The sequence below is a fragment of the Sapajus apella genome, unplaced genomic scaffold (genome assembly GCF_009761245.1).
Source record: "Sapajus apella isolate SASKATOON/1434 unplaced genomic scaffold, GSC_monkey_1.0 scaffold37, whole genome shotgun sequence".
NCBI lineage: Eukaryota > Metazoa > Chordata > Mammalia > Primates > Cebidae > Sapajus > Sapajus apella.
The window spans coordinates 17,513,272-17,528,002 of NW_022436977.1; the positions used below are offsets into that span (position 1 = coordinate 17,513,272).

Consider the following 14,731-nt stretch of genomic DNA (forward strand, 5'->3'; position numbering starts at 1 on the left):
GAACCACTACTGTTTGCCTAAAGCAGCTGACTGTTGATGTAGTGCACTTCATCTGGTTTTCTCAACAGTTTCTCATTTTTTTCAGGGGCTCTGACCTCCAGTATCAGCCTTCCAAGGAGAGAATGGTAGTATAACCATGACTGGAGACCAGCTGCTCCAGGTAAGAATATTTTGGCAGATTCTAAAAACAACTCTTACTGGTGTTGATTGACTTAAAAATATTTTAAAAATATAACACATTATAAACCTCTTCAATATAAAGAGGCAGGATATAATGATTTGTATATTTTATTTTGACTTTACATGCGGTGTTAAAAACCCAAAGTACATATTATTTACACATCCACAATACAAGTTTACAAGATATCTATACATGTTAAAGTACTCTATAAAACAGTATAGAGCCACTTCACTGTAGGGTTACTTTTTATGCCGTACCATTAAAAAAGATACAATCTGCGTTTACCTTTGCACAAATGGATAAAGCATTTAAAAATTAAATTAACAGGATAGAGACTAGATTTAATGTTAGAAATTTCAACATAAATACTGATTGAAATCACATTACAAACTACAAGGAAGCACAATGTTACAAAATGTTATCTGGGTCACACAGAGTTACTGTTCCGTTTTACACACACTGGGATTAATATTGGTAAGGTGAATTCAAACGTTGTTGGTGGACTGAGTACTGTTTATCATTGGTTGGTTTAATTTATTAATCTGTAATATTTTAGTTGCAAAGCTGAAGTATTTCAGAAATTTTAGCTTTAGCGCTTCCAGAGATCACCGGAAATCATGTTCTTTATAAGACAATGTTCTTTTTAAAAAAAAAAAAAAAAAATAACTGTATCAGTATTTCACATTCTGTATAAAAATGATCCAGTCTTCTGCAGCCTGTCCTCCTCCAAGTAATAGGTACAAACATTATTATCCCAAGAAATCAGTCGAACTCATTTGCCTGACTACATCAGGAGCATTCCTCTGCCTTGGTACTTTCTAGATTTGGTTCACTAAACAATTGTGTGGTGTGCAGCATATTACTGAAACAGTCAGCAGGGTTGCACATCATCAACCATAAGTGGTTTCTGCCAAACTATGTATAAATGACGCTATATAGTTTCCGCAGGTGTCACGTTACCCAGGAAACCTCATTTGAGTTCACATTATCACTGTTTCATCCTTAGGAAAGCAGGAGTGGAATGTTTATCATGGCAAAGAATGTAATGCTGCTCTGAGGGTGGATTATGTAACAATTAATTGTTCTAGATTGTTTCTGTGATTTTTTGAAAACAGTCTTTTCAGGTGCTGGTTGAAAAACATTTACAACTGGCACTCAGTAAATAATGTGCTCTACTGAAAACACTTGACAGATTTTAGTACTTCTATCATTCTCATGAATAAGGCACAAAATGCACAGATTCAGGTAAACTCACATGTGGTATTTACAGTATATTGTCATTACCTGCATGACTTGGGAGAAAATTCCCACATAACACAACATGGACAACATGATTGCATCACTGTTAGGTTTTCACAGACTGTTTCTGTTGAGCCAATTACAATTCCTTTCATATGTCTTTTGTCTTCTATATTTTTTGGTTTTGTTTTGTTTTGTTTACCTTGGTGGGTAGGAAGAGTTAAAGGAGGAGAAATTTTACTATGCGGAAAAAAAACCAAACATAATCAAAATAAAACCTTGTTAGTGTGTCCAAGGTTAAATAGAGTGACTCAGGCTTTGATTCACAGTGGACAGGTAAATTTTACTACTGAATACTGAAAAATAAATCAAGGATACCTCTTAATATCTTGATCTCCTTAAGCTGGCAAGACTGGAATAGAAGTTTTAACGAATAGCAGCACAAAATCACTTGCAACTCTTACATTCTGGCATTGGGTACCACATAAGTAAAGTTCATCATTCTGATGGTCAGAGGAGCCTTGATTCTATTCCTTTTTCAAAGCTGAACCCAATGGACTCCTGTAGGAAGTAGTTATTGTTTCTTGTTCAGTCATGCTCTATGTAAACAACTCCATAGCACAAAAAGATGCAATGGGCACCTAAACAGATCCTAGTGGGAACAGAATGAACACACACACACACACACACGCGCGCACACGTGTGCGCAACAAGTTTGTTGGTGGCATGAAAAAAAATGCCACACATGAAAAGAAATGCTACAGTTGGGGTCAAAGATTGAATTTTTAGCAAACTGCCTGGTAATCTACAAGTTCATTTCTTTGAGACATTACCATCTTATTTTTTTTTTGACATTTGTGCAAGAGGCAAGGTGAATGCATACATATTAAAACGTTCACATTTAATGGGAAGACCACACATAATGGCAGTCTACATTGAACCCATTTTCAAGTATTTGTTCACAGATTCGTCTGAGTACTGTTATCAGCTCTTTATACTGGTAAGGTAGCCCCTGGGAGCTACACATCTCTTTAGCTTCAAACAAAAGAAATGGAATGACCAGCACCTTCCTTTGTTTTCAGGCAAGTACACAGAAGCCTTGCTGCAGTAGCTACATGTGGCAAGTTCTGATGTTGCCAAAGTTAGAAAGAGTTTCTTTGGCCACTTGCTTCTCTTAAAATACAAGCGAGTCTCTTGTTTAAGGTAACAACATCATCCTGTCAACAACATGGACGAGATAGAGCCACATGGGAATAGCACACTTCAGGCCTAGTACGTATATTTGTTCAGTGGTCTGACAGATGGGGTTTGAGGAACAAAGGAAGGCTTTGGTGGCACATCAGGTTTTAAGGACGGCGTCCTCTTTAGTCCCGTCCTAGGAAGAGTGCCATTACTGGTGTAGCTGCTCTGTCTGGAGAGGGAAGGCTGCAGATGAACACTCACTGGTGTTCCCTGAATATAGTCCACCTTTGCCCCGGTGGGGGTGGGCATATATCCTCCACGGTTCATACTAGGCTGTCTGGATAACAAAACACCATTTGGTGAGTTTAAGTTTTTAGGCATAGCGGATATTGAGTGCCTCTGGGAGGAATTTTTGTGATAACCCCTTTGTCTTTCCAGAGAAGTCATTGGGACTCCAGGAGTGGTGGGGACATCCACTCGCTTGGTGGGGCTGTTTCTGGGGAGAGTTGAAGGAGGGGAGTACAGTGATGCCTCCCGGTTAGGAACTTTAGGTGGGACCTCAGACACGGATCCCACGGGATCCAGCATTAAGTTCTGGTGGGCCATTTGGATGTCTCCCATGATGGCTTTGGGGTTACTATTTGGGTCATTCAGATGCTTCAGGAGATCATTGAGTGTATTTCTGGAATCGACAGAACGCCGGTGATCTCTCTTACTGGATGACTTTGTGAGAGGGTGATCAAGGTTTTGAAGCTTCTTTTCGGCTTTGTGAGCATTGGAGTTTGAGAAAGATGTGTTGTAGTCATGCGTAGCATTTGGAAGAACAATGGCACTGGGGATGTGCCCGTGACTTAACGGGGAGTGAGGTGGCGGACTAGAGGGAAAAAACTGAGGGGTTTCTTTCCTTGAAGCCCCATGGCCATGGGCCTTTTCTGAGTGGCTTTTCATGGCCTGCAGGGTCTTCTGGTGAAGCACAGGTGTAGACTCAGGAGTGGGAAGAGCAGCCAGTTCTGGAGGTTGCCCTCGATGGTCCATTACCATGGATTTAGTATCTCCATTGGGTGGTAGCTCTTTCCGACTGGTCAGCAGGTTACTATACAGTTTAGGAGAATCAATATTCTGTTGGTATTCCTTGACGGGGCTGTCAAAGAGACCATTGAGTTTGGCAAAACTTCCACTGGAGTCTGTGCATGACTGGGCGGATTCTGCATCTTTATGGATCTTTCTGTTTTTCCGAACAAACATGTCTCGATAGCAGTATACTGCCACACCTGCAATGAATGCCCCCAGAACAAAAGCAGCAAAGACACAGGTGATGAGGACATTCATGTGGACCATCTGGTTGGACTCTCCAGACTGGACTTCCCATCGTACACCTGCAATAGACACATGGGACAGCATGAATGAGGTGCTTTTTAAACATAATAATAAATAGCAAATGGCTTTCAGTGAGCCAACACGGCCTTGACGTGGTCCATATGCTTAGCTTGGAGGGTCAAGTAGACTCCAAAATTCCTTGTATATTTTGTCTTTAATCAAACTAGGATCCCCAGAGACAAAGAGGATTGCTGCAAATGCCAGAATAACTCCAATCTCCCACTGATCTGTATTTTTCTGTTCTTTTTCTCCAATCTCTCATAAACGGTTATGTTAGGAATTTTAAGAGTTTCTATCTTAAAAATAGTTAGAAGTGTATGTTTTCTAAATAGCTAACTTTAAACTCCTTATATGTTTTGTGTCATAATCTTCTCTTAATTTATAAATCAGAATTTAAGGGTAACTGCTAGGATATAGGTAAATGTAATAAATAGCATAAACATATATATGCTGAAATAATTATTCCAATACAATCATACTAAAAAAAGAACACATAATTTGTTCACAAACCAAAAATATCTGCTTGATCACTGTTAGCTATAAATAGAGACTTTCATGTTTGCTTGGATTTGTTTTTTCATTCCATCTTGGGGTGAAGCACTCTTGAATGACTGACTATGTCAGAAATCCAGACAGTCTAAGGAAACATACTGTGTATTAGTTAATTGTCAAATTATCTGAACATATTTGAAAATATTTAAATTACACCTAGAAAAAGAAGAGCAAATTAGTTTATAATTATTGAAATTAACCTTTTAATGCAACCACAGACATCTAACAATTAATCAAAAAAATGTTAGTTTAAGAGGTATTCAAGTCTGTTACATGCTATAAACACAGCTATCCCAGAGTAAGGTAAATCAGAGTGATTTTGAAGATTCTGTTGCTTTAAGTTAGTACTAAGGCCTTTGAACATTAGTTGTTTTTAATTAATGTTCAGGGTTATGGAATTCGGTGGCACTGTGAAAGAGCAAGAAAGAAAAGTAGAAAAAAATGGCGCTACTAAAGAAATCAAAGCAGAAAGAAGAATGGTTAGAAAACTGTTTACAACGAAAACATATAAAACGAAAATCAACTGATATAAATCATAAATGACAATGCGCTGCCATAAAAACTGATTGGAAACCTGATACCATAGTTTAGTAAGCACTAAAGAATAGATTTTTTTTCCTAGAGTAATATATCTAATAAGCTAACTCAACAGGCAGCTATTTTGTAACTGCTTCTATTAAGGGCTGAAAATGATAGTTATGGACAAGCACTCTCTTATGTTTCATTGCTTGCGGCATTCAAGCAACTTAGCATCTCACATATCCTTTTCAGATAGCATTTTGAACTGAAGCTAAACAAGAGGCTGAGAAAGGTTCCTAGACAAAACATCTGCTATCAGGATATTTGTAATTAATGAGTTTTGTTTTTTGATGTTGCCGCGGTGACCCTTGAAATTCCCTGAAATCCAGCAGGCTCTCTGCTTCTTCAGACAGAAATCAACACAGATTAGACTGTCGGAGTGGCTGTTTCACCAGCCCTTTCTCCAACAGCTTTCTACCTCTTTTGTCTTTTAAGGAATGCACTCAGGTATAACCACTGAAAGCTGGAGAGATTGTGGCCAGGGGCGGTGGAGGTACAACCGCAGAAGCTCCAGTGAGGCTGACCTCTGAGAACCACATACTCCTCCTCAGTGATATTAAGGATCAGGTTTCCATGCAGTTAGAGATGAGGTCCCTGCTGAGGCCTTACCCTTTGGAATACCCGATAAAGGATCAGTAAAATCAGAAGTGTTTGGATCATCTTGAACTACAAATTTCCGAGAGCTTGTCAGTTTAGGTCTCCAGGTATCAATCACTTTAGGTGTGATTTCTGGGATACTTGCCACTGTGGTAACAGAAGATGAAGATACCTCCATGTCTGTGGTGGCAAACAGATTTTTATTAACATGGACAGTGTCAAGATTTTTTTGATTGGTCTGTTGCATTTTTAAATAAAGTTTAAGTAAATTTTATGAGAAAGTATGTTCTAGGATTTTGTAAAAACACACCTGAGGAAGCTACATCAAATTCCTTTCTTTTAAGGGAGGAATGAAAACTAAAAATTAACAGTAACAACATAGTAAGCAGATTTCAAAATTAAAGATACTCAAAAGGCTTTTAGGAAAGCCCCTGTGGTTACTAATGACACTCATGAAAAAGATAATACAATCCCCAGGGCAGATTAGTTGCTGTTTCCTCATTTTCTTGTGAGACATCTTTTCATTTCTTTTTGTGTATTTTAAAAAGCACTTTCGGCCGGGTGCAGTGGCTCACAACTGTAATCCCGGCACTTTGGGAGGCCGAGGTGGGCAGACCATGAGGTCAGGAGCTCAAGATCAGCCTGGCCAACATGGGTGAAACCCTGTCTCTACTAAAAATACTAAAATTATCTGGGTGTGGTGGCACACACCTGTAATCCTAGCTACTCAGGAAGCTGAGGCAGGAGTATTGCTTGAACCCGGGAAGTGGAGGTTGCAGTGAGCTCAGATTGCGTGCCACTGCACTCCAGCCTGGCGACACAGCGAGACTCCATCTCAGGAAAAAGGTAAAAAGCACTTTCACAGATGGTTAGAAAATGTGTAGCCTTCATTGGGGAAGGAGCTATGATGGGAGTTTGTCGGAAAATATCTGGTTAAGTCTGTGAAAAGACTTGATTTTGGATGTGATAAACCAGCTCTGTCTAAGAGGTTATTACCAGGGGCCTCCCATTATCCGCTACACTGAGGCTCTGCCATCCACAGTAAAACACCGAAGCAGGGAAGGACTTTGCCTATACTCTCAAAAACCGCTGGGGAGTTCCTTCCAAAGAGTTAGAGGCAGCTAATGCAAAGGTACTGGTGTTTACTAACTGAATGAGGACATTCTAGATCTGCCATCTTTTTCTCCCCCTGAGGAAAGGAATTGCTGGTGAGTTTTAGAAGCAGCAATAGGACCGGGAGTAACTTAACCTTTTAGCATGTCTATTACCGATTTCCTCCAAATAAATTTTTCCTCAAAATGTGAGCTTACGCTTTTAGGATAAAACCTCAGAGACTGCAATTCTGACTGGTGCAACAGTTCCAGATGAAGGCTCCAAAACAGGTACAGAGAGGCTTGGAGAGCCCACTGAACATCTTAATACATCAAAAATCAGCTTAACTCCACTGAAGTCTTTTTCACACCACTGAGACCAAACATTCAAAGATTCCCAGGATTAGCGCAAACCATTCAAAGATCTCTAACTTATAAATACACATTTATAAGAAATGTGTATTTGTTTACTAGGTCATAGGAAGGGTGAGGAGAGATGGGAAAAATAATGAAATTCTGCCATCCATTAAATACGGATGGCCAGAGGAAACATTCACAATGCAAAGATGTGAGAGAGAAGAAAGCTTGGGTGGGCGTGCGTGCAGCTGGAATGCAGTCTATGTTAGCCCATTTGAATTTTCTTTAAGGATGTGCCTTGGTCAACGATGAAGTGTTAACATGCTCTACAGGGTGAAGTGCTAAATAAGAAAAGTCTTTTGGTACCATCAGAGGGATTATGAGTCAAAGCGGAAAAATGAAGGGCTGCCAAACTGCGCAAAAGGAGGGGAGAAGGGGCTGAAAATGCTGAACTGAAGGAAAGAAAAGGTTGTTAATTCAAAAAAATTAAAAAAAACTAACCAGATGTTGGACCGCCAAATATTTTGTAATCTGGTGTAGTTGAAGTAGGCAAAATTTCTAAAAGAATTAAAGGAACAAGTAATCAGTGAAAAGTAACCAAAAGAAAGCAAAAATTTATGAATTCCAATTAACTAAAAAAGTCAAAAATAAAAAAGACTACAAATTAAAAAGATTAACCTACTGGTTAGACTACCTCTCTCTAGATTTCCTACAAAATTGTAAATCGTGAAGGAAAAAAAAGTAAGCCTCTTTTCTAATGTCACCCCATGACCAAACAGCTCAGCTTTTGCGAAGTTTAAGTTAAATGCTAGGTGGTATGTGTCCTGAGTCATTAAAAAGACTGATTGTAAAATAATGTCCACGTGCAAATGTGGTCCAAAAGAAGGTCCAGGTGGGAATGGAAGACTCTGTCTTACCATGGCAGTCCCCTAGATGAGCTGTGTTGCCAAATTCTGTGTCTTGCTCATATTCTCCAGCACTGTGGTTATGGAAAGCAAAGAAGTCTTCGGTTAACAGCCTTCATAGGAACACAAGTGACAACCAGAGCAGAACCAAGAACACAGACTGATTAGTAAGAATGGGCAGAGAGAAAAAATATATATATACATTTCAACATCACTTGCTAAAATGACTATTTCTGTTAAAAACTGGTAAACTAGAATGTTTAAGGGAACAGAAGAGAATTGGTTTTTTCTCTCCATCCATTTATTTTAAGTATTATTAGGTCTACCATTTCCCTTAGGTATTATTTCTTTCCTCCTCACATCTCCAGGTTTTCTTTTTCCTGTTTCTCCCACAACAACAACAAAACAACAACAAAAGGAGAGGAAGAAAAGAAAAGTAGTGTAATTCGAAGTTTTCTACAATTTCTAGCTTTAGAGAATTTGGAGAGGATGTCTCATCCTAGTTCATGTGACAAAGTATACTTACAGCATCCCTGGCGTCACTCTACCACAGGATCCCTGGCTCAACCAGCCACAATATGGGTCACGAGATGCAATACAAGACCTGTATGAAGCCAAAGAGAATGTAGCTTGGATTTTCTTATCATCAAAGGTTTCAATGCTGCAAGACCCAGGGTAAGTAAAAAAACATGAGCTTACTTTTTACATGATCCGTAACGCTCACAGCGACTGAGGGGGATGCAGATAACGCAGCTAGAGAATGCCACATATATAGTGTGGTGATCTTTATCCAACTGTAATGAGATGACCTTTTTGTCTTCCTCATTCTCAGCATTGCACCTATTTTGTGGGAAACGTTTTGAAGCCATATGTTTAGTCAGTCAAGCGTGGTTTGGTTTAGCAATTACTAAGAGCTGGGAAATTTTAAGGAATATTCTTGGTTACAAACCAGGCAAATACATAGTTTGGGAAATAATTATGTGATTCATCTTCTATTTCTCTGCATGGTTGGTTAAATTTTTCAGGCTGGACAAAGGGTTTTTAAAGATTGCTTTCCTGTTATGATGATAGAAGTGAACTGGATTTGCGAAGGCCACATTTGACTATAGAAATAAAAAGGATAGTGTTTTAATGCATTTAAATTTTCCTGTGTTAGATGATTCTAGATCTCTCCTTAGTCCCCTTTGCTCCATTTCTCTAATGCATTTCTTGTTTTCTTTTTTCATGGTCTAAATATTCTCTTACATATTAGTGATAGGAAGGAAACGCTTAACTAGTATTACATTCTGCATATGTATGTGCATGTATATTTGTGTGTGTGTGTGGCGTGCAAGCTTACAACTGTTTGCAGCATGTAGCATCTTGAAATATATTTGCAAGGTAAGAGAGATGCTGCTAAAATGTTCCCCTATTCTACAGGTGTAAAACAAGGGCTGAATTATTTTTAAACTCATCAGATGTTCACTCTCCTTACCCTAGTGGGCTTGGGATAAAACAAACCCAGGATTTATTTCAACGCAAAAAAAAAAAACACGAAACACTAATATACCAAGCCACTGCTAATTGAGAAGGCCAAAAGGAAATGACAAGATGAAATACATGCCGGAAATTTTTGAACAGTGCTAAAGCAGGTTCTTTTAAGATACACCTACTTTGCATGGTTGTAGGCTTCAATCTCTTCCAGTAATACGCTGTCGTTCAAAGAGAAAGGACTGGTCTTTGCCAGAACTTTAAGTACCATGCCAGCTTCAGAGCCAACAAAGATGACTGTGTAGTTCTGGTAGGGCCCGGCAGAATGGTCCACCGCGATGGCTGTCAGTCTGTACCTACCAGAGGAGACGGCACAAATCAGAAGGGGAGGCCAAGGGGCAGAGAAAAGGTTGGAGGAAGGAATATTTCCCACACCATCTCACCTGACCCGAGTCTTTGTGAACCAGGGCTCATCGGCAATGGGTGGAACAGCAGAGTCCATCAGGGGATGAGATTTGATGAATGACAGGGTTTCATCCGGGAAATCGATGGAGGTTTTATAAGCTTCGGCAAGGCCGTGTTTTGCACAACAGCCAGGCCTGGAAGGAAAACAGCATTCTTTTATGCTCTCGGTCACCCCTGCCACACCATGTACTGTATCTAAGGAATAAGTGTACATTCTAAGAGAAGAGGTCAAGGGAGGAAGGAGAGTGAGTGAAACTAAAGGAGCAATGCTATGTCCCTGAATTCAGTGGGCTGTACATTCACACTCATGAGCCTGCAGGTCACAAGGCTATGTCTACTGGCTCTGTCTGAGATGCTGCAGCGGGAGGGACCCCTTCCTCGTGTGGGAGTTTGGCCCAGCTGATCCCTGAGGAGGGATGCTTCCAATGAATGGAGGGTTTTGTTCAAGACAAAATGCTTTTCGACTTTTTTATTTACCTTGGCTTTGGGACTTTGTCTTCGGGAACTGCTGTCCACACAGAATCTGGAGTTTTCTGTTCCTTAAACCGTCCTTTGAATACTTTTTCAATGTCATCCATGCTAAATGCACAGACAGCAGAACCAGGGATGCTGAAAAAGGAGAAAACCATCAGGCCAGTGACAGGGAGCCCGTCTTGGTTCTGACAGGCATGTACAGAGCATGTTTGCAGTGCCAGGGTTCTGCTCTTACCTGTTGAGCTGTGTGGTAAACACCCCGACCACAGCAGGGATGCCATTGATTTGTATTATGTCTGTAATAGACTGCAGAACATCAAAGTAGAAAAACGAATCTCCAGGGACAGAACAGTTCAGCCGAGCCTTCAGAAATGAAGTCCAGTGTTTCTCCAGGACACGCTGGGATCCACCCATGTCATTTTTGCATATGCGGGCCACACGGGAATATACAGCCTGCCCAAAGGACAGAAGCAAAGCAATGGGGTTATGAACACAGAAAGGAATGGAAACAAAATGATACTATTTAAGGGAGGAACAAAAAATGTGAAAGATGTATCTGGTTCACTAGAATCCAGCAGTCTTCTCTCTAGGGGTCTGTACAGTAAGAGAGTAAACTAGATTCACCTGTGAGAAAAAAAAAAGCCATTTTCCTGTTTTGCCAAACATGCTCCTCAAGAAGTGAGCTGTCTATCTGCCTTGCTGAATGAAAACCATTCCTGCACTTTGTCTCCAACTTTGCCTCCAGTATTGTTAATGAAATGTTTCATCTTTCAACTTAGCATAGAAGGGGTTGCAATACTTTAAAATCACATGGGCTTTCACTGAAACGCTAAAAATTGAATGGGGTCCCTACTTTCTATCCTGCCTTTTGACACTGAGAAAGAATAGACTATCAATAGATTTCTAAAGAGTAAAAAAAAAGCATCCATAGCTCAAGGGTACCTGTAGAACACTCTCCGTGGCTGCAGGAAAGAAAAGAACCCTTCTCAAAACTCAAGGCTGCTGTTCCCACTCAGGCTATTGTTCACACATTTTCCAGCAATTATTCTAATGATAAGCAACCCACCTCTCTGCACTTGGCCTTGTGTGCACTGAATTGAGAGCTGGAAAATATGTCAAGGGAGCATCCTTAACTCTACCACAGCAGTCTCAATTTCATGCAGCACAAGTTCACAATTCAAATGCATATACTTGCCTTGCCTAAATTATTATGTTCGACAGCAATTTCTCGAAAGAAGAAATAGACATAGTTTCCGTATTCTATGGCATGAAGAAAGTGTGGTTCTGAAAGAAAAAAACAACTGGTTCCTACAGGATAATTCAATTAGCATAAGACCCTGGCTGCAAGGCATGACTGACAGATGTTGCACAGTTACATTCAAGCCAACAAGAACTCCAATATGCCAATGATTTTGAGGAGTCTCAACATGGGTGTGTTCAAGCTTCAGGGAACCCGTCATCTCTAAAGTCAGCTAATGGACTGTAAAAAGGCCTACAGGGAAATGAACTACAGCAAAGGTCTTTGTTTCAACAGATTTATTCATTAACCTATTTAACTAGGGAAGAAAACCTCTTACATTGAAAATAAAAAATCTCAATTTCTAGACTCTGAAGAACAAAATGGCTCTCATATGGACTAACTGATTCTCAGTTAACTTTCCAAGACGGGTAAATGGCAAGTAGTACTATGTGGATTTAGAAAGTTAGACAAATTGGTACACACAGAGACGAGATCTCTCTTTTTCTTTGAGGTCACCTGGAATAAACATCTGGACGAACTTACTCTCCTGACGTGGCTACTAGTCTCCTCATTCCCTGTTAATGCTCCCATTCACAATCAAAGCAGTATGTACTTGTTCTAAATAAACAATATAAAGTCATGCACTGAATCTCCTGATGGCCGTGGCTGCTGTCCCCACTTGGACCATCCACCATCCTGGTGACCCCAAGACACTGCTCTTCAAAGGTACCTTTTATCCATTTGGAATCATATTTTATTGTGCGAAGGGCAGATCCATCACCCATGCTTCGATAAATAACAGCATCACTGGCCAAGAAGTCAGCCACTGTGGCAGAATACAGCTTCCCATCTGAAACCAAAGTTATAATTTTGGTAAGATAACCATAATTATCCTACAGTGTGTTAGCTTCAGTAGTGTGTTATGCCCTTTGGAGTGCTCTCACCGGTATTACCATTACCTATAAAAATAGGGCTACACCTGATGCTCACCATCAATGCGTGACAGGTCAGCCGTGGTATTATCTAATTTTACAGATGAGGGATCTAGGCATCAAAAAGTTAAGCAACTTATCTGGGGTCACTGGCCTAGTTAACAACAGGGTGTCATAATATTTACAATGTGCACTGAAATATCCTTGGCCTGAATTTTCTTTTTCTTTTGGAAATTTGTGCATAGATTTTTAGCCTTTCGAACACCTAGATCAGGGTGGCTATCCAAGTTTTTAGCTTTTACTCGTCCATTAAATTCCTTTTTCACCTTCAATGTCATTAATCATTTATATTCATTATACTAAAGGATCTTACCAGCAAAGAGGGCAACATTGGTTTGTCTGGCATCAAATGGGCATCTTGCCAGGCCACTAATTTCTTCCCCATCATATTCTAAGGTACTCAACTACAAAAGAAAAATAAATAGCCGGTGTCATAGCTATTCAATGTACCTGTTTCAAGGCAATACTGTTTTATTTGTATTAAAATTCCATTTGAAGAATTCTGTCTTCTTTCATAGCACTAGAGATAAAACGAATTACTGGAAAGCAGAAAGGTTTCAACTATAACAGCATGCCCGTGAAGGGAGAAAAGTTGATCAAAAGAAGCACATCACATAAAATATACTTACCCTATAGTATCTACACATGGGATTGAAGGCATTGGTACCACAAACAAAAACCATCTCATCGTTTCTTGGAACAAATACTTTGATAAAGTTGTGGCATTCATCCTAAAGAAAGTAGTAGTTAACATTAATATCAGACACTCAAGCATGCTGGCACTGTAGTATCAAGCCCACAGAAAGACGACATCTAGCAGACATTTGTCTGTTTAACTCACTTTATGCTTGCCTTTCATAGCACAGTTTTCTCGATCCTGTTGTCTTGATCGCCATGTCAGTTTCTGTATTAATCAAGCAAAACCCAAGTTCAGGTTTTAATTGGGAACATTTTGGGGGAGGGAGTGGAAAAATTAATCAGGTTCAGAGGGAATGCCAATAAATGTGCCAACTACCATTGCTCACCTTGCTTGGTATTACTTCTGTTTTGGGCATTTCATTTAAGTTTACTGTATAAACTTGATCCCTGTTGGAAATAAGGCAATAAAACATATCACGTGAATACATAAAAATGTTAAGCTGCTTCTTATTTTATTCTGACAGATCTGCCTTTATTGTGTTTTAGAGATCATCTGGATTTTCTCTGTCTCAAACAAAGTCAACAAAGAGTACTTTTTCATTAGTGAGATGCTTTTATATATCACTGTAGTCACAGAGCAAAGAAAGCTCTTCTCTCCAGGCATGGGTCAAACTGCTACTTGGTATTAGCATAGACATATTTCTAATATTTGCTTGAATAATTCTAAGTTAAAAAATGAATAAAGAAAGGTTTTTTTCCCCTGCTGCTTTAGGGAAAAAGAATGGTGTATGATTTCTTGATGGCAGTAATAAAACAGCACTGCTGAAGGCTTGAGCTCTGTATTTTGTTCCTGGTACACAACACTGACTCTTCTCGGTGAATGTTTCTGGCTACTTGCAATTTTTGATCACAATCACATATTAGTTTTTCATGAACTAGACATATTAATGCAAGCACCACAAGAGAAAAGAATTTTAATCTAATAAACCAACGAGAGGAAAATTACCTGCCAGCAATATAAAGTGTGTCTCGAATTTTCAACATCAGCTGAAAGTCCAGCCTGTGCTGCGATTCATTGCCTGAAGGGCGTCCTCTAAAAACCGGATATTGCCTTGAATCTGCAAGTAAAAATGGGCTAAACCATCATTCAGGATTATGGAGCTGAGGGATCAATAAACAGCATTGATTAGCTGTATATACTTGTTGTAGAAGGGTTTTAACTAAATTCCTCTCTTAAGGTCTTGAATATAAATGAATAAAAGGCAGTGAATGTCAGTAAATGATCATTCTTTTAACTCAAAATATATAACCTATATACGGGTTGCTGTAGAAAAGCACCCAACAAAACCGCCCCATTTTCTCCAAACACTAGGAAATGATTACTGATAAAC

At 39.5% G+C, this 14,731-nt stretch overlaps 1 protein-coding gene across 12 annotated transcripts in view; it reads right to left on the minus strand.

The window, feature by feature from the left end:
* Nucleotides 1-272: 272 nt before the first annotated feature.
* Nucleotides 273-14,731, minus strand: part of SEMA6D (semaphorin 6D) — a 552,663-nt gene continuing 538,204 nt past the window's right edge. For 4 of the 12 annotated variants that reach the window (XM_032297541.1, XM_032297542.1, XM_032297543.1 and 1 more), the window contains 17 exons: nucleotides 14,347-14,458; nucleotides 13,727-13,787; nucleotides 13,543-13,605; nucleotides 13,331-13,432; nucleotides 13,015-13,105; nucleotides 12,440-12,559; nucleotides 11,665-11,753; nucleotides 10,705-10,922; nucleotides 10,473-10,604; nucleotides 9,974-10,129; nucleotides 9,713-9,886; nucleotides 8,760-8,900; nucleotides 8,587-8,664; nucleotides 8,073-8,173; nucleotides 7,657-7,713; nucleotides 5,720-5,887; nucleotides 273-3,978 (listed from right to left, as the gene is read on the minus strand). In XM_032297541.1, coding sequence (XP_032153432.1) covers nucleotides 2,690-3,978; nucleotides 5,720-5,887; nucleotides 7,657-7,713; nucleotides 8,073-8,173; nucleotides 8,587-8,664; nucleotides 8,760-8,900; nucleotides 9,713-9,886; nucleotides 9,974-10,129; nucleotides 10,473-10,604; nucleotides 10,705-10,922; nucleotides 11,665-11,753; nucleotides 12,440-12,559; nucleotides 13,015-13,105; nucleotides 13,331-13,432; nucleotides 13,543-13,605; nucleotides 13,727-13,787; nucleotides 14,347-14,458 — 3,152 coding nt within the window. In that variant the 3' untranslated portion in view covers nucleotides 273-2,689. The remainder of the gene's footprint in view (nucleotides 3,979-5,719; nucleotides 5,888-7,656; nucleotides 7,714-8,072; nucleotides 8,174-8,586; nucleotides 8,665-8,759; nucleotides 8,901-9,712; nucleotides 9,887-9,973; nucleotides 10,130-10,472; nucleotides 10,605-10,704; nucleotides 10,923-11,664; nucleotides 11,754-12,439; nucleotides 12,560-13,014; nucleotides 13,106-13,330; nucleotides 13,433-13,542; nucleotides 13,606-13,726; nucleotides 13,788-14,346; nucleotides 14,459-14,731) is intronic. The other 8 variants (XM_032297547.1, XM_032297545.1, XM_032297549.1 and 5 more) reach the window with 8 other exon arrangements.